Source organism: Ascidiella aspersa, chromosome 3 (assembly GCF_963924565.1).
Source record: "Ascidiella aspersa chromosome 3, kaAscAspe10.2, whole genome shotgun sequence".
NCBI classification, from domain to species: domain Eukaryota; kingdom Metazoa; phylum Chordata; class Ascidiacea; order Phlebobranchia; family Ascidiidae; genus Ascidiella; species Ascidiella aspersa.
The window spans coordinates 22,071,719-22,092,139 of record NC_139449.1 but is presented as its reverse complement, the minus strand read 5'-3'; the positions used below and the strand labels follow the sequence as shown (position 1 = coordinate 22,092,139).

The 20,421-nt window shown below is 36.5% G+C and overlaps 3 protein-coding genes across 3 annotated transcripts; 1 reads left to right on the top strand and 2 right to left on the bottom strand.

Annotated features, from left to right (window-relative positions):
* The first annotated feature begins 1,315 nt into the window (after window positions 1-1,315).
* Window positions 1,316-4,827, top strand: LOC146160846 (hydroxylysine kinase-like). The gene is made up of 4 exons (XM_083385032.1): window positions 1,316-1,348; window positions 1,848-1,964; window positions 3,828-4,017; window positions 4,376-4,827. The coding sequence occupies exons 1-4, from the start codon at window positions 1,316-1,318 to the stop codon at window positions 4,825-4,827; spliced, it is 792 nt and encodes a 263-aa protein (XP_083241158.1).
* Window positions 4,828-5,137: 310 nt separating this feature from the next.
* On the bottom strand, window positions 5,138-8,556 carry LOC146160845 (G2/mitotic-specific cyclin-A-like). The gene is made up of 9 exons (XM_083384277.1): window positions 8,179-8,556; window positions 7,841-8,059; window positions 7,657-7,737; window positions 7,401-7,560; window positions 7,192-7,319; window positions 6,807-7,030; window positions 6,333-6,537; window positions 6,145-6,255; window positions 5,138-6,030 (listed from the first exon to the last, which is right to left on the bottom strand). The coding sequence occupies exons 2-9, from the start codon at window positions 8,024-8,026 to the stop codon at window positions 5,815-5,817; spliced, it is 1,311 nt and encodes a 436-aa protein (XP_083240403.1). The 5' UTR covers window positions 8,027-8,059; window positions 8,179-8,556; the 3' UTR covers window positions 5,138-5,814.
* A 4,619-nt stretch (window positions 8,557-13,175) lies between these two features.
* LOC146160844 (tRNA (cytidine(32)/guanosine(34)-2'-O)-methyltransferase-like) lies at window positions 13,176-20,421 on the bottom strand. Its single transcript, XM_083384320.1, has 8 exons — window positions 19,932-20,421; window positions 17,137-17,239; window positions 16,912-16,990; window positions 16,664-16,716; window positions 14,303-14,366; window positions 14,141-14,233; window positions 13,745-13,932; window positions 13,176-13,524 (listed from the first exon to the last, which is right to left on the bottom strand). Exons 1-8 carry the CDS (start codon window positions 20,123-20,125, stop codon window positions 13,231-13,233), a joined length of 1,068 nt encoding a protein of 355 aa, XP_083240446.1. The 5' UTR covers window positions 20,126-20,421; the 3' UTR covers window positions 13,176-13,230.

Here is a 20,421-nt window from a genome sequence, read left to right as displayed (position 1 = left end):
CAAGTTAGTATGTTACAGAAATAAAGCACATTTAGGATAATAGTTAATGCGATTATATTTTGACTTTACACGTTAGTTCTAAATCCGACAACGCACTGTTCGGTATAGCTTATACCCCTATAGTAACTGTCGTTTCACATTCATGGCACTGTAATCGTTAAAAACGGGGGGAAAGATTCATATCACTGGGGAGAATAGATTAAGTGATTGGAATAAAATAAAATGCGCCAGTCACAATTAAATATAGTTTTGAAAACGTTCGTGTTTTTAAATTTGATAACAAATACATATTACATTTTTTTGGTCGTGCCCCCAGTTTAATAACCCCTCATATATAGATTGTTAGATGATAGCGGCTGACTAAATACCACACTAATTCTATGAATGTCTAAATTTTAAATATTTGTTTCGCTATAAAATCATTTCAACGGAACTTTTACAAATACCTATCGGACATCCCTATTGCGAATCATCAAAATATATTTTTAGTTGCACTTGTTAATATATTAATGATTATTTATATATCTTTAGTATTTCTTATACCATCGCAGTACACAATTTGTGTAAATATTTGCTGATTTGGCTTATCGCGGAAATACTGAAGATGTGTGTATAAAAATAAGAAAACAACACTTTATTGCTTCAAGGTAAAACCCCAGACGGTAACCAGCAAAATAGCCTGGGTGATGCTTACGTGTTAAAAATAAAAACGTTCAATCCTTTAAACGACAGTAAGTATTGTAGAGTTGTTTTATCTAATACTGTGTTGTATAGGATTGTTGTGTGCGACCTTTATGACGTATTGTTGTGCCTGTATATAACCGCGATTCTTGCAGTAGCCTACTGCGTTATTCATTACTTGTGATCTAATACGTCGCTGTGTTTCACGTACCCTGCCAGTAATACTACATGTTGTGAGAAGTGGGATTCGAACCCACGCCTCCATTTGGAGACCTTAAGTATTGGCAAAACAAGTATTAGCAAATATTGCAACGTATTTTTGAAGCCTTGGCCTTTCGGATGTAGTAACAAAGTATTTTATTTTTTGTACGCACACTACCAATACATGTGTATCATGCACAGCATTTCTTCTGCAGAAAGGGTGTGGACAATTTTAGCGTGCGTGATCACAACGTTTAAAAATTGTAATAAATATTGATGTTAAACAAAGCGATGACTTGAAATTTTTGCATCGACATAACCATATACGCTACAAAAAATCTTGTATTTTGGTGTATTTGAAATCATATTTTCGACCCGGCTCACCACAACATTTTAAGTTTCTCATGCGGCCCGCGCTAAAAAATAGGGTATAATGTGCGAAGATCAATCACGAGCTTTGCGCGTTGTAAGTCCACTTCTTAGTTAAACCTTTGTTTTTTTCAATAAAATGAATGCATTGTTTTGTTTTGTCACCACTTTCTTTTGATAAATTAAAATCAAACTTTAGTTGCAACTGAAAATGTTTTTTCCTCGCAGCTAAATATTTTCATGGCACATCCAAATCAAATAAAAAATTTATATCACTTTTAACATACATGATATGATACTTTTTTATCCAATCATTTGCAAACTTATTTGAAAGACATTACTTTAACATGGAATTTAGGTCATAATTTAACTTTGGGAATAATATGCAGTAAATTGAGAATTGTTTTTAGATGCTGTAATGTTGGTGTTAAGTCAATGCAAGGCTCACAACATCGCAGTGCCTGGATTTCTTTTAAGTTTAACGGGGAAATTGAGTCCAAAACTTTTCGTAGGTAAGTAAATACAATCGACATTGTGCGGATAGTTGCTGGATAACATTTATTTTAGGTGAATGTTCAAAAGAAATTCAAACCCAGGTTTTCGAGTTTGTGGAAGGAAAAACTGTATTTGAAACCAAACTCACGACAAACGAATTTCTGATCATATCTAGAAATGTTGGACGTTTTTGTGGAATTTTTACCGAAGTACTAGGCGTAAGTTGTATTATTTTTGGCTGATTATTATTTTAGACATTGATATTGATTAGTGTTTCTTAACGTTTTTTCCACGGCTAACCGAATATTAAGCGTAAGTATAAAAACGAAGCTTTGGTGGTTCAACTCTCTCGACATTGGCATAAATAAGTTTGAATCTTATTTATTAATAAAATACATTGCTCGTGTTGCTTTCTTGAGAAATCTTGCTGATAACCAATCCTAATAATTATAACCATGTGAACTACTTCTTCAATGGTTATAAACCTATTCCACTGTTAAGTTCTCCGCAACCTTTTTTCCCTAGTGGCAAACCAAATGACCTAAAAAAATCGGTGGGGCACCAACTAAAATTTTTAAATCGACAACAGATATATGAGCAAAGAAAGGCAGTTCAAGTAAAAGAAACGCTTTAACCGAAATTGCGCAAAAATTATCGAGAGCTTGCTGACATTGCTTTTGGTCCGCGTATGGAAAAATGTTGCCCACCCCTGCTCTACAGTAACATCATGTTTAACGAGGCTTGCCATCGTTAAACATCGGATGGCGTGTTATAAATTATCGCATTTATCTGCGTGATTGTAAAACATCTAATTGTTCGTCCTCACAAACTATAATTTTATATTTTGTTAAAACAAATTGCAAATAACGTGTGCTTATTCAAAATGAAACGACTAAATACCCAACGGCGAAGCACGTCAAACATCTTTTTCGTAACGAAAACCAGTGACATATATCGATAGGGAACCACTCACTAACGTAAAACCTTACGTTGAAGCAGCCATTGTTGACATTGCGTGATATTCATGCAAATACGTAATACTGATACCATACTGCGTTCAACGTAAGTAAAATCTCGTTTAATACTGAAAACTGGTTACGATTACAACCGCCGCATTAAATGCGATGTTTTGCGAACTTTACTTAAATTTTGTGTGGTAACATACCTAAAGAAGTTCTTAAACATACAAGTAGTTAATTTTAATTAAGGCAATATACCTAATTTGATTTTTATTTCCACGCAGGTAATTGCGATTAAAGTTTTGGTTACTATTAAAAAAAAATTGGTTACTATTAAAACCGTCGCAAAATCCGAAATTTTGCTAACTCTACCTAAATTTTGCGCGGTAACAGACATCAAAAGTTTTTAAACATATAAGTCTTAAGTTGGAATAATTAAATCTTACTTTTATTAAGGCAATCAGTATGTTATGACTTTAATTTTATTTGTAATGCTGAAAAAGAATTACTAACAAGCGTTAAACTTTAAGTTGTAATTTTTCTGTCTAGGAGCACACGACTTCTTTCCATTTTACCCACTTGCAAAAAAAAAGAAATCTCCCAATACTCGCCGGATAATATCCATTTAATTTTTACCCACCATACACAAAAAATAAACTAACCCCAGCAACCTCACCCCCTGAAAATATTTCTTAACACCCGCTGGAAACATAATTAATTTATGTTAAAAAAACTGCTTGACAGCCTTAATAACCAAAAATGAAAAGTAAAAAGTATCACTTAGTTTTGAGAAAGAATTGCTTAAGTGGCTAACTCAAGAGTTTTTACATTTTTAATTTTTTTTTGGTAAATATCATCTTGAAAATTCCGGGACAAATTGGTTAACCGGGCGGGGCACGAAGACAAAGCCGTAAAATCGGGACTGTCCCGGCTAAACCGGGACGTATGGTACGCCACAAAAAAACACAAAAAGTCATATGCCAAGAAAAAAATACAACATGTTTAACAGCCCCTACAAATAACTTACAATATGCGATTTGTCAAATAGATTAATATTTTTTCTTTATAATAAAAGACCCCTTAAAAACAACCTTAAACAAACAAATATGACCATTCTAACAGACAATTGGAAGTGTCCAGGATGATGACCCAACAGAATATCGTGATGACGTGGTTTGGCGAGTAGAATATTCAACGGAAATAGTCAGATACACACATCACTTAAAAGATGCGCAAATTCAAAATATCGTCAAAGATTATCTTGAAATGTTTCGAAGTGACATAACGGACCGCTTACATTTACTCCGACGAGGTAATCAGTCACTAAACACTATAGATAACTTTTGTCTTTCAGGCATTTTTGTTTTCCATACCAATCGTAAAAATGTGTTGTACGGTTCTATACTTTTTAATTAATTTCTGAAGGCCTATAGGACTGTTGATAACGTGACCCTTTCGCCGATTTAACTCGTTATCAGGAACGAAACAAAGAATTATTTTATTTTGGAAATAAAACCGAACGCGCACTTCTAAAATCCCACCGGTAATAGTACTCCATCAGGTAGACAACTTGCCTATTTGAAACACCTGTATGATTTTTCTTTACCAGTATTATATCACATTTAAACTGCATATAATTTTAGTAACATTTACGCTAAATTTTAAACCAGGTTTCATTCAAAACGACTTCAGTGATTCCAACGTGGTTTTGCGTGACAAGCATGCCGCATCCACAAAACTTTTGGACAGTAAAGATATCGTTGAGGCGATGGGTTTAATTGATTTCGAGGATGCACATTATGGCTACACTATGTTTGAGATTTCAATTTGCATGGCGTACATGATGATGAGGGCCGCTGCGAGTGACGCAGACCACCATACTGTTTCCAGGGAGTTGCTGATTGGATATCAAGATGTACATCCCTTAACAGTCCATGAAAGAGATGCGCTGTTCGCGTGCGTATTTGGAAGAATAGTGACCTCATACGTAATGTCAATTTACAACTGCGTTGAAGATCCAGACAACACGGCCGTGTATGTTGCACAAACTGCCAAGTGTCCGCACTTGATTAAAACATTGTGGAAACAGGGGAAAACTGAAGTTATGAAAAGGTGGTTTTAAACGGTCGTGTACAGAACATTTGCGCCGAGCGAAATTACCTATTAACAAGCATTTTTTTTTATAACTTTTTACATATGCTATATTCCTAACCTATTTAAGAGCTTTGAAAGACAACCAAGAGTATTTTATTTTTGAATAAACTACCTTAATCTTCTTCAGATCCGTTGTGCAATTACCTCCGAACACATTTAACCAAATAGCGACAGTCTTTAATACTAATGGATAGTAGTTTTGAGCAGTTCCGAGGACTTCGCAAAACTTGCTTATTATTAGGAAATACAAAATAATACTTCACAAAGGCAGATTTAGTTTGCGGCAGAGCCCGAATGTATTGTAAAATCGAAAGCTTAAAACCGAGTAAAAGCAAAATTAACAGGATAAATATAACTCAACGTCCTAAAATAATAAAGCATAACGGCAACACGACGTGTTTTTGTGCTTACTCCCCTTTGCAACTGGGGGGGCATATGCGGGAATCTAAAGCAAAGTTATAGAGAACTGGTTTGTTTCGGTCATGATAAAATTGAATTGAAAAGTTGGCCACGATAAAATACACACAAGCCTGGCTTGATTTCGACATATATGGACCAACAAAAGGCGGCACGAACATTTACGGTCAAAGATTTTTTGGGAAAGTTTAGAAAGACCTTACGGTCAAGAATGACGAACACGTACATCAAAAGAACAATCACAGTTCGACATTTGGTTAAGTTTCATCTCGCGTGCCGAGCGGACATACTTCCGTATAAAAACACTTTCGGGACGCTCGCTGTCGCACATTATGCGCGGATTAAAATATGGCAGTGATAAAAGCGGTTCGTAAAAAACAGGATCAACCAAAGATTTCGCGCTTCGTATTTTGCAATTCCGATAAAATGGGGGAGGGGGAACACCGTGGCTCGCAACCCCCAGGTCTATTCGCGTGTGTGTGAACTTTGTTTGGTACCGATAACCGAAATTCCAAAATCTCCGTGAGGATTTTCAGGGTCAGCATTCCTCCGTCGCGTCGGCGTCCATGACGTCAAAGGGGAGGGAGGTGGGCGGCTGGAGCTTGGACACGCAGTCGTACTTTGCGTCCTTGTACTTTTCGCGCAACGCTTGCTGTGGGTGCTTTTCGGCGGCCGCGAATATCTCTCCGAGGCGCTGGATGCAAGGCACCAGTTCCTGGAGGTCGTACTGCATGTAGTGCTCCATGGTTTCGTCCTGTATATAAATACAACGTTTAGTTAGTGTACAACCAACCAAGAATAACTAGTTACGGTTTATAAATACCAATGATTTAGCTACATGCCATTAAAACAGAAGACATTTGTTTACCCAAATTTTGCCATTAACAATATAGCTTGCAAGGCAAACGGCGGAAGCGGCAGTCATGGAAGGCAGGTATTGGATGCAATCGAATTCAACGAGAGCAAGTTCACAAAGATACTGAAAACAAGCAATATTGGAATTAACAAATCTGAATCCTACTATTTTAGCTTTAAATGAAAATTATTAATTCTCACCTGCGCCAAAAATTCGGTTTTCTTGTCGGCACCAGCAGCCTTCAGGTAACGCTTCAAGTACTGATTAGAGGTTGGGACAGCAACATCAAAATTTAAAACTTTAAGGATTAGGTGTTCCATTCTGAGCACCTGACGTTTAGTGTAAGTGTCGTCAGTGATGTAGACAAACTCACTCACATCTGGGGGGTAGATCTCTTCAAATTTTCTGTAAATAAGCAAGACATCTTTCACAAAAGGTTGAGTGATCCAAAGTGATGTTTAACAGTAAGGAATCTAAAGTATCTTTCGAAAAAAACACTTCGTAACAGGCTATTGATGATTTGATTATTTCGACTACATAAATGCTAAAATATTTCGGACTGTTTACATTGAGGGATGTTTAGTGCAGTCATTCTCTAACGCTGCTCTCGAGTCACAGGCGGTTCTTAACCACCTTTTTAACAGTTTCCATAAGCCTTCACTGTGTATACTTACGCTGCAAGAAACATAGCTGCAGCTCCAACCAACTGCAGTTTTCCTCTGAGGACAGCCATGTGAGACAAGAATCTGTCAATATAGTTTACAGCAAGATGCGTCGTCTCTGTGTGAAGCTTGTACTCATCAGCGACCTCAACTAGCCAGTCTACTAGTATCGATCTCATGCCAGATGTAATATCTTGCTGCTTACGCATGTAGTTGTTCTTTGGCCTGTGCAATTTCTGCAAAACAAAATTATATTAATTTTAAGTCAACTGAAAGTGGAGTTCCTGTAGAATAAATATTAGAACAAAATTAGTCTACACATTTACAAATTTAGTTGCCGTAAGTTTTGACAAAGTTTTAGGATGTGTTAATAAAAAAGAAATCAAAACTAATATACCTCCGCTTCTCTTAAATGTTGGAAAATTTCAGTAGCGTATTCAGACAACCCATATACACCAGCATCAGCATCAATGTCAAAGATGTTTAGTCTCTCATCATCAGCACAGTCCACGACCATTGGAGAATCTGAAAATCAATCATTTTTTAAGTTAAATCTTGTAATCTGCACTTAAATTAAAATATTACGTAATTTCTTACAAAAATTACCTGCTGATCGAATTGAAATGTCATTGTTAAGGCTGGATAAGGGCACTCTTAGTGAGGGCAAGGTTGTGAGGGCTGGGTGCAACTGTGAAGAAGAAGCTATTGAAGGAACATTCTCAGTTCTTGGTTTCTGGGTTTTGAGATCTCTTGATTCATCGAATATCTTTAAATAAATAAAATTTTAAAAGATTGAACTTGATAAACGCTCAAAAAATCCACAAAGTGAATAACTGCATATAAGGTTTCATAGTAAATATACCTTAAAACATTGCGATCCTGGTTTGGCGATGGGGCCTGTGGCAGCATGCTGAACACTAAAAAATCCCTCTGTAGTTCCATTCTAACAAGCAATGCATCAAGAGTTAATTTTATGTATTTATGCAGTAAATCAGTATTAAAAATGGATGCAAATGTATTTAGTCTTAAGAAAGAATAATAAACACCTGCTTAGCCGCTCGAAATGGCTGAACCCTTCCAGAAACGGTGTTTTGATTTAAGGCACCCAAAACAGCCCTTTGTGGGGCAGTGCTTTGGATTTTGGTGACATTCGTGGTACCATTGAATTGTTTTTGGCGAAGTTCACCGGTGGGCTGATTAACAGATCTTGTAACAAGCCCGTTGGAAGACATTTTAAAGGAGTTGAAAGTTGGTGTGGGGTAAATCTGAAATAAACCATATACATTGTAACATCACATCACATTACATTACATTAATAGAATAAAACCATGATCACTATTATTGCAAAGAAAAAAACTACATCAAATGGTTAAGTAAAATTTACCTTCTTGTTGATAGTTAGTTGAGGCTGTGACGACTTCAACTAACTGTATTTTCAACTTCAGTTTTCAGCTCAACCTGGAATGAATCCTTTTTTTCTTTTTTAGTTGCAAATTCCAATCAGCAATTACACATTCCACGCAACTGTTGCTGATGATGGCCAACCAATTTAAACTTAAAATTTTCGGCTTTCTTCAGGCATCCCACTTTGAACTAACTTCAGCAGGATGAACAGGAATACTAATAATACGCCTTGTCTTTTCAGCAGCTTATTTTAGATAAAACTATCTGCCTGCGGTAAACACACGGGTCTCCAGGACGACGCGTTTTTCCTGATTGTTTTATCCGCGTCGAAGCAAGCTTGTACCTCAACCGATGACGCCAAAATCCCTGAAGCAAAAGAAACGAGAGGCGTTTCTATTTCAGTTTGAATAAGGCTTTTTAAATGCCCCGCTTGGCGCAAACCAATCAAAGTCGCGAATTTCGTCACGTGCAGACGCGCTCGCCTTTTCCCTCTCGCGCTCGAGGTTTTTTCTTCTCTGTTAATGACGGCGCTCCATAGGAGAAAAAAGAAACCAAGTTGCGCGGCCAACTGGCTGGAGCGAATTTGGCGGCGCAATACAAATTACCAATTCTCGGCGCGATAATTGCGGTTCATGATATCGATTCGGCTTGTTTTTAAACTTACGCAGAGTAAAGACAGAGAAAATATTTTTTCTTTGATATTTAAATTTTATAATTAATGTTCTTAACTACCACCAGAAGAATTTAGTGCTGTAAAAATATACCAAAATAACTGGATGTAAATCATTTAGGCGTCTCTGAAACGGACAAGTTTTTACATGACCGACTTGTTGGCTATTGGGATTTGAACTAAATATAGATGACAAAGAAACATGTATTTAGCTTATGTAGGTGTTCGACTATCACATGGACGGCTTGTTCGCTTTATACTGTAAACATTTAGCATCCTGTCCCTGCATGCTGCAGCTCGTATGTTTGTTGTATCTACTGACACAACTCGACCGAAAAGGAAGCGATAGGTACCAAACCAGCACAGGCCCAAAGCCGAAAAGTAGGGCTACCATATCCCGCTTGCCAAGCATTGTTCGCAAGTCCGATCGCGTCCTGTAGCCCTCAAGAAAATCGATTCTAACCCAGGTCTACCGCCAACTGAAGGCTTTAGAAAATAATAGCCCATTGTCCGAGATTGGCTTAAGTTTCTCACTTGTTGTAAGCGACCGTTTAAATGCCCCGGAATTTATCATGACGTGAATAACAGTCGGATGCGCCGTCAAACGATTTACCTCGACAGTACAAACAAATACATTTGTTTGGTGACGCTCCTTGTCAACCCTCGTACCAGGGCGCGAAATTCGATTTTGCTAGTGGGCTGGTCAGCTGATTCGCCTGCTCCCGCGCGGTGTCTGTGAATGGGCTTTGTGACGCGGCGTCCTGCTGTTCAGGACGCAAAATTTGAACTGGGGCATCAAAATATGTTTTGCGATGCGACGCTCCATAACAACTAGTTACTAGACAAACGAACGGGGCTTCCCTATAGCGTGACGACGTATGGTTGTCGGAATAACGATTAATAATGGATATACAGTATGTCACAAACTAATATTCCACTATGTATGTTAGCAATTGACGCAAGTATGTATATTGCATTTAGAGTTGTGGCGCATAGGGTGTTAAAAACGAACCTTTCTTTCTTTTTTAAATTAAATTAGTATATATTTATTTATCGTCCCTCGAATAGCTTATTCAGGGAAGGCAGAATGAAACTTTCACCAGGAAACGGGTTTAAACTTACAAAAATGCAGAAGAACCTGAAAATCGAAAAATAATGGCGGCTTTCATGTAAATTGCATTTGAATTCCACAAAAGTTTTAGCTGGGCCACAGTTGTTTGTCAGTTCTGTAGCTGATTAATGTTATTATTTAAACGAGTACTAGATTGATGCAAATCCAGGTAAAATTTTTTTAATAGACAAAATCCAATATTTTTAAAAAAATGTACCTCCTAGTTTCAACTATATGTTGTATGTATAAATAAACAAGCATGACTTGCGAACAGAGGGGTGACGCTTGATTTTAAGCGTTTGTCCAAGCGAAAAAAACTCGCCACACCTTCGTTGCCTGGTGGGAATTTTCAGGACTGTGTATCACGTGATTTTAAGTCAAATAAGAGCGACGCGCGTTCTAACGGCGCGTCACTATCCACGGTGGCGTACCGACGCGAAAAGAAATCGCTCATCGCCGTCAAAGAGGTCGACAAGCGCTTGGCTCGACTTCCAAGGCCCGAACAATGCACTCGTAAATTTCGAATCCCCTTTTTTCGCTCCTCGTCTGCAGCAGGCAGCATTGTTTGAAACCTCGCTGACGCGGCCATGCGTTCCCCGGCGACAAGGGAGACATAACCGACCGTAAAATCGCTATGGGACCTGCAGTGAACGTCACCGCTTTCATGTTGCTCCACTTCGCCGGAGAGGAAATCCTTGGGAAAAAGGTATCTAAAGCTTTTTTAACCTTCACGCGAAATCAATTCTTGATGCAACCTGAATAACCTTATTAATTTTTACCAAAACTTATTACATTTGGAGCATATTAAGTCATTACGGTTGAGCATATTATTCCGCGAAGTTAACACAAATGTGCTAAAAGTATGGTTATTTTGAGTGTTCCATTCCATGTCAATCAATAGAAAGCTTTTTGCCCTTACAAACACCTGAAAAGTTTATACCATGGATGGATTTGTTTTTTTCACACACGAGACGCTTTAAATGGGTTCATTTTTTATTTGCTTTCATTTGTTTATTGCTGCCCAACCACGCGAGAGTGGGCTGTGGCGGCTAAAAAAAATAAAAATAATGTAATAAATGATGAATTATATATATTTATAAAGGACTGTTTTATTTAAAGCCATTGCAACAGCTGAACATTGTTGTAGTTAGTTATTTGAAGCAGCAATACTGTGATGTTACATCAAAGAGGAAATAGTTTAACACGGGTTTCCACAAGAAAGCATTATTTTTTTGACACATTAAAATACTTTTTAGCAAACAAAACATAGTTTTAAAATAAGGTACACCTCTCTTACAACTTTATGTATGTTACTCTTACCAGAGCCGCCAACCAGCCAACCAGAGCCGCCAAATACAGGTCAAAGAGCCGCGTGCGACTCGCGAGTCGCGGTTTTCTCCGTCTGGTTAATAATTTAGGTAGAAGGTTGCATTTTGTAAACTCTACGACTTAGCACACGTAGAAATATAGAAAGGGGACCCAATTTAGTTGCTTTATTCTTTGGCAAAAATGCACTTTTACAATTCCTGCATGACGAACTAATTTTAATGGGTTTCAGATACCAGCAGAGGTTTACTAGGCCAATAGCCTATTAAATTGATTGGCACATCCGGCTCTGTTCGACCGACAACTGGCGATGTACCAACGTATATTTAGCGGTAATTTGATAAATTTTAGCTAAATTTACAATCGATTTTCATTTAGCATTTGTATCTTGTACAGTAGGAGGCCTAACATTGTTTTTTACTGTTGGATAACCAGTGACCACGCAGGTGCGATCTAGCTTGTATTACCTTTGTCTTGTGTTTTTGTGACTGGACTAGATGAAGTAATTATCAGGTGCATGGCACAGAATTTACGTCCATATACGTTATAAGCTGTGACACAAAAATACCATCAACAAACTAATTATAAGACGCCTATATGTTTCCCAGGGTATAGACTGCTTGCACGTCGTCATAATTTTCTCGCGTTACTATCACCATGGGGCAAACTACTAGAAAAAAGTTAAAAGCGGATTAGCAAGGTGGCAGAATTCGCACCACAGTAACTATTTAACACTATTAAGATATTGTTGACTGCGAACGGTGTCGCGTCGTCGCCAATCGTAACTGCAAGCTTACACAGCGGAAAACTTCGCAGCTGACCATTACTTCGCGAGGGAATTAGCTGCGTCCCTCGGCCGATTCCCGCCATTTTCGAGGCTGCCTTGAGATTTTAGATCCGTAATAAAACTCCAATCTTCGCATCTCCCCCCACGGTAACAGCTTATATAATTGGTGCTGCGCTCGTAATCTCGCCGGGCAAAGTAATCGTTAAAGGATTTTTGATTGCGCGCTTGCTGAGATATCGGGCGTGTTTAAAAAAACGACGTTGAAAGAAAAAAAATGGACGACAGTAATATAAAAGGAAGATATATAACATACGTTGGGACCCAAGGTAAAACGTCGAACTTATACTCTGCTTAGCCTAATACTGGATTTTATAAAAAACAAATTTTTTTTCAAGAAACTATAATTCTGAAAAATGAGAATTTCTGAACTTTTTTGTGAAAGTGAAAATAAATCTTTTCGTACAATAATAAGGCGAATTAATCAGTTAAGTCATTACCTAAATCAGGGTGGTCCAAACCCAGGTCCGCGGGCCACATGACATCTTTGTTCGTGGCCCGCGAAGCACTGTTAAATTATTGCAATGCGTACCTTTGAGGTTTTGTTCAAAGAAATCTAAGTGACCAACGAACAGTAAGCATACTGCAATTATTTGGTTATGATCACATTTTCCTGTTATACCATGAAATAAACCAGTTTCTATCGCTCATCAAATTCGGATCCAGGGAGTGGCAAGAACGCCTAGTTTTTTGGCATGTGTTAAACCTGTTTGAAAGAAGCCACAGAGCGTCCTATAACGGAACCTTCCTTATAAAATGGCTGTTTTGCGAACTTAAAAGTTAAATTTGCTTTTAAAGCAAATGTACGAAAGAATATATCGCGCTGCTAGGAAGTATTGTTTTACAGGTTTTCACTGTGACTTTCGGCTAAACGCCCTGACTTTCCAAGATGCAATTTCAGCCAAATTGATCTGGTTAATACACCCGAAGAGCACCAAAGTGAAAAAAACACTAAAAATTACCGATTTATACACACAAAAAAACATACCATATACGAAAAATCTGCGTTTAGTTTATTTTGCGCAAGTTTCATAAGACGGTTTCACCATAGAGCAATAAAAAATACAGCCTTGCGACAACATTACGTATCACCAGGAAACTCAGAAATACTTTTAGGCAAATTTAAATCTTGAATAGCCTCGACAAGTTCGTTTGCAGCGTCGGTATTCGTTTCGGATGTAGGTGCTTCTTGTTTAAAGCCGCATTTCTTATCTCCGGAAATCGCGGGGACGTCACCCTCTTCTGCCACCACCTCGCGTACAGAGCTTTCTTGGGGCAGTAAGGAGTTGGATTTTAAGTGGCAGGCGTGCTTGTAAGGAGGATTGATGGGCTCCTGAGTTGGTGGATGGTACGTATACTCTCCAATGCCCTCCAACTGTAGAAAAAAATATTCGAGTTTACTCTGGAATCTGGATGATTTAAAATATTTGGCAACATGCATTTTGAATACTACATTGAATTACAACAATTGTTTGAAAATACTAAAATGACGAAATAAATCTTCGCCTCAATAGGTTTGGGCTGAAAACTTATTAACCAAGAATAAAACAATCTCATAGCGACAACAAACGTTTTAATTTCAAAAATGAAATGACCTTTAGGGGATACGTGCGGTCTGCATCATATCCGCTGAGATCTCCACAGGCTAAGAACGGTGCAATCACCCTATTGGGACCTTCCAGTTGATTTTCATAAAGATCATAGTCCATGTCAAGGAGAGGGTTGGACATATTCGGAATGTAGTCCTTTGGTGGATTGTAGTTCTCACAGACAACAAAAGCCTCTGCGGGTTTTTATGTTCTTCAGTAGGCATTTCGTTTTAAAAATAGACACCCAAAACATTGCTCATTAAAAAAAGTTAAAAATACGTATTAATCTTTGATAGGGAAGTCCTGTATTTTATTTGTCCCTTTTTACTTGGGAAACACTTTTAACTACAAATTCGCATGCTTGCTTTGTGGAAGTAACATAACACATAATATGACTGTTACCAATGCTTGAGTTTCTAGAGCTTCTTGGTTTTGCACAGGTAACTTTGTTGAAGAAAAGTCTTAACTGTGAATAGAGCAGTGACACATCTTTGCCTAGAAAAAAACATTAGTTATCAGTCTAATTGAGTAGTTACAATAAAAAAAATAAAGCTGTAATACAACCTCTGAAAATCTTTGCAACAAATGTTCCTCCTATTTTTAACACATGTGTTGTGATGTTTAGAGCCTGCAGAAAATAATTAATCGTTTATAGCAGTGGTTGGCAAACTTTTTTTGTCGCGGCCTTAAGTACTCTTTTCAGACCTAAGGCCCACTATGTAAAACCACAACGAAAACAGTGGCGGATTCAGGATATTTGTTTTTAAGGTGAAATATTACACTGCGCCTTGGTACCCAAAATATTGCCATATCATAATGTAAAACATACTATAAAACGAATAATATACCGTTCTGCCAAATTATCCAATTAATGCAATTTTCCATACACCATTGCAGTATGGCCATTGTATTCCGAATAACACTTATCCAACTTTTAAAACAAGATTGACGTAAGGTATGCTTTTTTGCGCTTCAAACTTTTCACATGATTGAGGTGCAGCCATTTAGTTGTGAAAATCATATAGTCCTAATTTTTTAGGCAGTGTACTTCTAAGGCAGTGGTTCTTAACCTTTGGCAACCTGTACGAACCACTATGTTTTTCTGCAAGCTTTCGTTGAACCCAAAATTTTCGCTCACGATTTGTTTTTTATTCCTAGGAGCTTAAACTGTGTACAATCAAATTATAAACTTGCATTTATATAGGTTAAATTAACCAAACTTTTAATTTAAAACGTTACATGACACCTTGGGGCATAAAAGATATTCAAATTTAGCTTGAAACAACAGCATTTATGTTTCAGATGTCGTTCTCGCCGAATCCTTGCAACAGCTGCGTCTAACCCCAGGGTTTCACATGCCATTTGTAATGCAAGGGTGCTGAGATATATTTCAAAATTCTTTGAATTTAAAATTTTGCCCTATTTTTATGCTTCTTAATACAAACTTTTCTGTGCGATTAGTGTAAAACAATTGAAGTTTTTTTAACCTTGTGCACAGTTGGTGTGTGCTATTTCAATCTTGTTTATTGTGAGTTACAGTAAACCTAGGGTTGTAAAGTTTCCGGAAATTTAGAAAACTTTCCGGGAATTTTGAAGAACCAGGGAACGGGAATAATGTGAATATTGGGAATTTTCAAATTTGGCATTTATTATGTTTGAAACATTTGTTAAATATTTCATCAACCAGAAAAAAATATTGAAAACCTATCTTGAGCATTTCTAGCCGAGCAGGAGTAGATGCTAAACGGCAGTAACTAGTACAATGACTTTGTACCTAAGAAAACCACAAATGTTAAAGATTCAGCTACCGCAAGCTGGGGGATATTTTGGCCCAGACCAGTCGGTGTTGTTTCTGTTTGTAAAAAAAGATTGGTGATGATTAGGGCCATTTTTATTTTTACCTAAAAAAAAACTTTTTTTGACTTTATTGTTTATTAAATTTTGACTTAACGAAATTGCTTATTTGTAGAGGCCACAGTTCTTCCTTGAATTGATGCCAGTTACCCAAACATAATATTTTGTCGATTTAAGACCCAAACGTAACATTTTGTCGAAAAGTCAAGGTGTTTTATGGATTATGAAAGCGATAGATTTAGCTTGCTTAGGCACTTTTGTATTACAGAATGTCTGTAGGCTATTCCTAAAATCCAAACTGTTGATCTTTGAAAAGACCACGTTTATGAATAGGAAGTGTTTTATAAGAATTATATAAATATGCAACAATGAATAAAAAAAATGGACAATTTGCGATAAAATTTACTGCTGATCCAAGTGGGCATTGTGACCTCTTGCTTTTAAGGGTTAATATGGCTTAATTGTGTTGCAGTTCCTGATTTACAACGCTTCCACAACATTTTTTACAAAAATTACTCTCAAGAAAAGCCATAATGTGACAAATTTTGACTTTATTGAAAATGTTGATTTTATTGTACATTTAACTGTATTTGGACCTATTAACTTCTTGTTAACACGAAACTTCCCTAGGTGCTGAAACAACTTTATTCTTTGATTCGTGGATAGATGAGATCCTTAAAAAATTTTGACTTGATTGACTTTTGCGGGCCCTAGTGATGATTCATTTTTGCAGTTAATAAACTAAACCAAGTATTTTAGTTATACATAATACTTTTAATCTAAACAGTAAAGGCCATTAAGTTTCCGAAAATTCCCGGGAATTTTGCAAAACCTAAATAAACCACTGAGCACAAACACTAGTGATGGTGCCCAAACAATTTATAATTTTTGTACAGTGCCACAAGCCAAAAAAGCTTTGGAGCTTTTAAACAAAGCCAACTGAAGCCAAATAGACGCATTTTTCGAGCTTCAGGCTATTTTCACTTTACTGGTTGATTATGTGACATCATATGTTAGATTTTTTATGTCCTCTCCCTAAATAAAAATCTAGTTTATTTGATCAAAACTTACTGCAAGAAGAAGTTGAGCCTGTATATATTCATCAATATCATGAAGTCCAGTTACTGCGCATAAAATCATTGACCCAAATTTAAACAACAATCATATGTAACAAGTATGTGTGAGGGTTAAACATAGATAATTGTTCATAAATAATTACAATTAAACCAGATTATTTTTGTTTTCATTTTCAAAATATTACTAATTTTTTATATTTTAAATAACGTGCAATCCAAGTTACAACTAGGAATTTAACTTACCATCAGGTGCACCATCACACACAACCAAATCTGCCGGTTCTCCTTCAAAATGTGAAATAATGCTTTGTGAGGTAGAAACCTGAAATTCCATTTATTTTAATTTACATAGTAGCAAGTAAGAGCAATTATTATGGCTAATTTAAATAAAACACATAAAAATTATAATACGATCAATATAATACATTAACATTTTTATTTATCAAATCATCATAGATAAATACTGACCTTAGTTATATCTCCTTGCAGCTGTATCACTCCTGGCAATGGAGCCATTGCTTGCAAGTCAACAGCAACTATTTTCACATCACTTTGTTCATCATCAGGTTTTCTAAACAACAATTATAGAATGAATTTATTGGTCTGGTGCTCCAAATATATATTTATGGTAAATTTGTAGTAGAGATAGACTGATACATCGGTTTAACGATAATATCCGCCGATATTTGGCAGTATGGCAGAAGGCTGGCGACTTGGCGACTATGTCGGCCGAAGAATAAGCCAGAAAACTAAAGAAATTGGTCCAAAAAAAAGTAAAAAAAAAGAAAAAAAAGGAAATTTTTTATTTTTTTTTAAAGATCAATTTTCCAAAAAAAAATGTGTGCTTGTTCTACACATATTCAATCCAATATTTTTTAAAATGAATAAAGAAAAAAGCAAACATTTTTCGCGCTTCGCGCAAATTCCGGCCTCGTTTAGCTATGGTTGCGTCTCTGAAGGATATCTATTCAGCCAAGAGATAATATGCATACTATGGCATGTTGCACTTCACTGTGTGACTGTAATTTCAGCAAACAATTTCTATTAACTTGGATTATAACACACCGTTATTCTTTTTTATTAAAAATTTATTCCAGTTCAAAAAAAAATATCTCCCAACTTGATTTTTTTCTCGCTTTTCAATCAGATTTTGAGTTGCACGTGTGCACATGAGTTTGCCCCCAAACAGCTTATCTATGTAACAGTGTTAGAGTACGAAAAGAATACATGTGCACCCCCCAGTCTGTACTTCAGCATAACCCATATGTATTTCTTTATGTCACAAAACATTTTTTTTAACTTTTTATTATTTCATTTACTTCTTAATAGTCTTGTTTATCGCCTAAACGTGGCAAGGTTGTTACATTCCTTTGACAAACACACCATTTAAGTTTTGGGGCACGACCAAAAAACGAAGAATTTACGCCTAAAATGCTTGTCACCAGAAGGCTGGCAAGATTCTGCCAGCCTGATATTTGGTTTCTTCTGATATATTGTTAACGGTAAATATAGGCCAATACTTTGGCCGATATTTAACTACTAAAATATTATATAATTTTTGCTGTACAACACACAACTTACCCATTTTTTGATAAACAAATTGAGTTCTAGCTTCACACCAAGTTAGTATACAAAATTTAGTTTAATTATAATAAAGGTAGGGGGAAGCGGGGCAAAACGGAACCCAGGGGCAAAACAGACCCCTCACTTTTATCGTTAACAAAAACTGCCATCGTCAATATTTGTTTGCTGAACAGCGACTATTGTCGAAAAAACGTTTGTGGCCAAATATAAGAGTCTGTTTATTAATCCGACACAGTTGGCTTTTTAAGTTGAAAAATTTTAAAGAAATCATGTTTTGATCAATTTTGTAGGAAGGCCAAACAATCAGAAATTTTACCAAGATCTGTTGTAAAAAAGCTCGATTGCTATTTGTTTTAGTACTTGTGAGTTGGTATATATTGGGAGAAATATATGGCAGTTACGTACGGCCTATTTACAACCATGTAACTTATTATCTAGTTGCAATGTTACTTAGTATAGTGCTATTTTGTGGTTTTGGCCTACTTGTGCAAATTATTTTCAACCTATACGGCGCTATGTATACCATTACTTAAATTATGACGTAACTTGTGACAATATCTCAGAAAATTGTTATGCGCCCCTCAAACAAAAATCCTTGATCCGGAATTTCAACACAACAAGGCAATTAAATTCTATTTTATTAGTGGGTCCCGTTTTGCCCAACCAGGGGTCCGTTTTGCCCCGTGTAAAAATCGACAGCAAAGGTTACTTTATTCAGAATGTATGCTTCTTTCAGTTTTTGTTTAGCACATGAGTATCTTTCAGTAAGACCTTTAAGTTAATACCCTACTCATCAAAAAATATTTTGTGAAACTCAATGTATAGCATTATCTCTTGAGGCAGTGGTTCTCAAACTTTTTTAGAAAAATTGCGCAACGGTCCCTCAGCAACTTTTTCAATTGCTCATGGTCCCTTAAAAATATATATAAAATAACACTTGTTTTTAATGTTATCAATGGAATGGGTGTACTTGCTTCTTTGCTATCAGCTCAGCTATGTTAACCTCTAAGAATCACTTTTTTTGTGTGAAGCAATCACAAACAGTTTTAAAACCGTGACTGACTAACCGTACAGCCCACAGTGACAGCGTAGAAAGCTGTAAAAACGTAACTCTCATTAGCACAATACAATACTATGACGTCACAATGGACAATTCAACTCAAAGTGTACAATAACGGGAATGAACAACTAATCAGCTTGCTTTGGAAAAGTAGGTTTCCTGAATTTTTTTTGCAAAAGAGGTTTTCTTCTTCACGAGCGTCGTTTAGATTTTTTGTTAGGTGCTTCGCGGTCCCAGAAAATTGTCTCGCGGACCCCAGTTTGAGAACCACGGTCTTAAGGGGTCCGTTTTGCCCCGCCTTCTCCTATATAAACTAAAACGTTATTTGGATTTTATTTTCAATTAATTCAAGTTTTGAACACTTCCTAGGTATATAAAATAAATCGGTATCTGTATTTGGTATCGCTTGACAAAATTGTTAAAAATCGGATACCGGTATTGGTCTAAAAGACTGATATAGGTCAATCTCTAATTTGTAGTAATGACAATTCTATAGGTAAGACTTATTTCAAATCAATTAAAAGTATTTATGATGCACCATGTCCCGATTTAAAGACTAAAACATAAAACAACAATTTCATATATTTATACCAAAACACGGCTGATAAACTCAGTCTACCTAAGTTTTCTAGTTAGGACCTGGCTCCAGCTGCCAGGAGCAGCACAAAGGTCCACAACACGTTTCACCCCATCATGGAACAAGTTAAACTCTTCATCCAAATGCAGCAGTTTAAATGCACTTCGAGCTCTCCAACCCTCTTCTTTTGCAAGGCGGTAATAAACATCACGCTTGTCTTTTGATGAGCGACCCATCAGGTTTATTTAATAACTAAACTATTTTAAAAATAGATGTGGTCATATGAAAAAATCATACTATTTATTTATATTAGACGAGAAAAATCAGATTAGTTTTATTTAAAAGAGTTCATTAGTGGATTCAGTGATAAGTTTATGCTTAAGGAAAAGGTTTATGTTGTAAATTTAGCCATTACAGTTTAAAAAACAGATTACAGATATAAAAAAGGTAATTTTTACATTACAAGTTATGCACTCTGGTTGATTGAATTGCGTGTGAACGTTATTTTTATATTTTTTGATAACTGTATTAT

Bases quoted from the DNA above. Each gene is read 5' to 3' on its own strand.
- LOC146160846 (XM_083385032.1), top strand. From the start codon at position 1,316: ATGTGCGAAGATCAATCACGAGCTTTGCGCGTT. The intron at 1,349-1,847 runs GTAAGTCCACTT...ATTCAAACCCAG, and splicing joins AATCACGAGCTTTGCGCGTT to GTTTTCGAGTTTGTGGAAGG. The intron at 4,018-4,375 runs GTAATCAGTCAC...ATTTTAAACCAG, and splicing joins CTTACATTTACTCCGACGAG to GTTTCATTCAAAACGACTTC.
- LOC146160845 (XM_083384277.1), bottom strand. From the start codon at position 8,026: ATGTCTTCCAACGGGCTTGTTACAAGATCTGTTAATCAGCCCACCGGT. The intron at 7,738-7,840 runs GTGTTTATTATT...ATTGCTTGTTAG, and splicing joins CATTTCGAGCGGCTAAGCAG to AATGGAACTACAGAGGGATT. The intron at 6,031-6,144 runs GTAAACAAATGT...ATTTATATACAG, and splicing joins TTGTTAATGGCAAAATTTGG to GACGAAACCATGGAGCACTA.
- LOC146160844 (XM_083384320.1), bottom strand. From the start codon at position 20,125: ATGGGTCGCTCATCAAAAGACAAGCGTGATGTTTATTACCGCCTTGCA. The intron at 14,367-16,663 runs GTAAGTTTTGAT...TATTTTCTGCAG, and splicing joins AGGCTCAACTTCTTCTTGCA to GCTCTAAACATCACAACACA. The intron at 14,234-14,302 runs GTTGTATTACAG...GTTTTTTTCTAG, and splicing joins TGTTGCAAAGATTTTCAGAG to GCAAAGATGTGTCACTGCTC.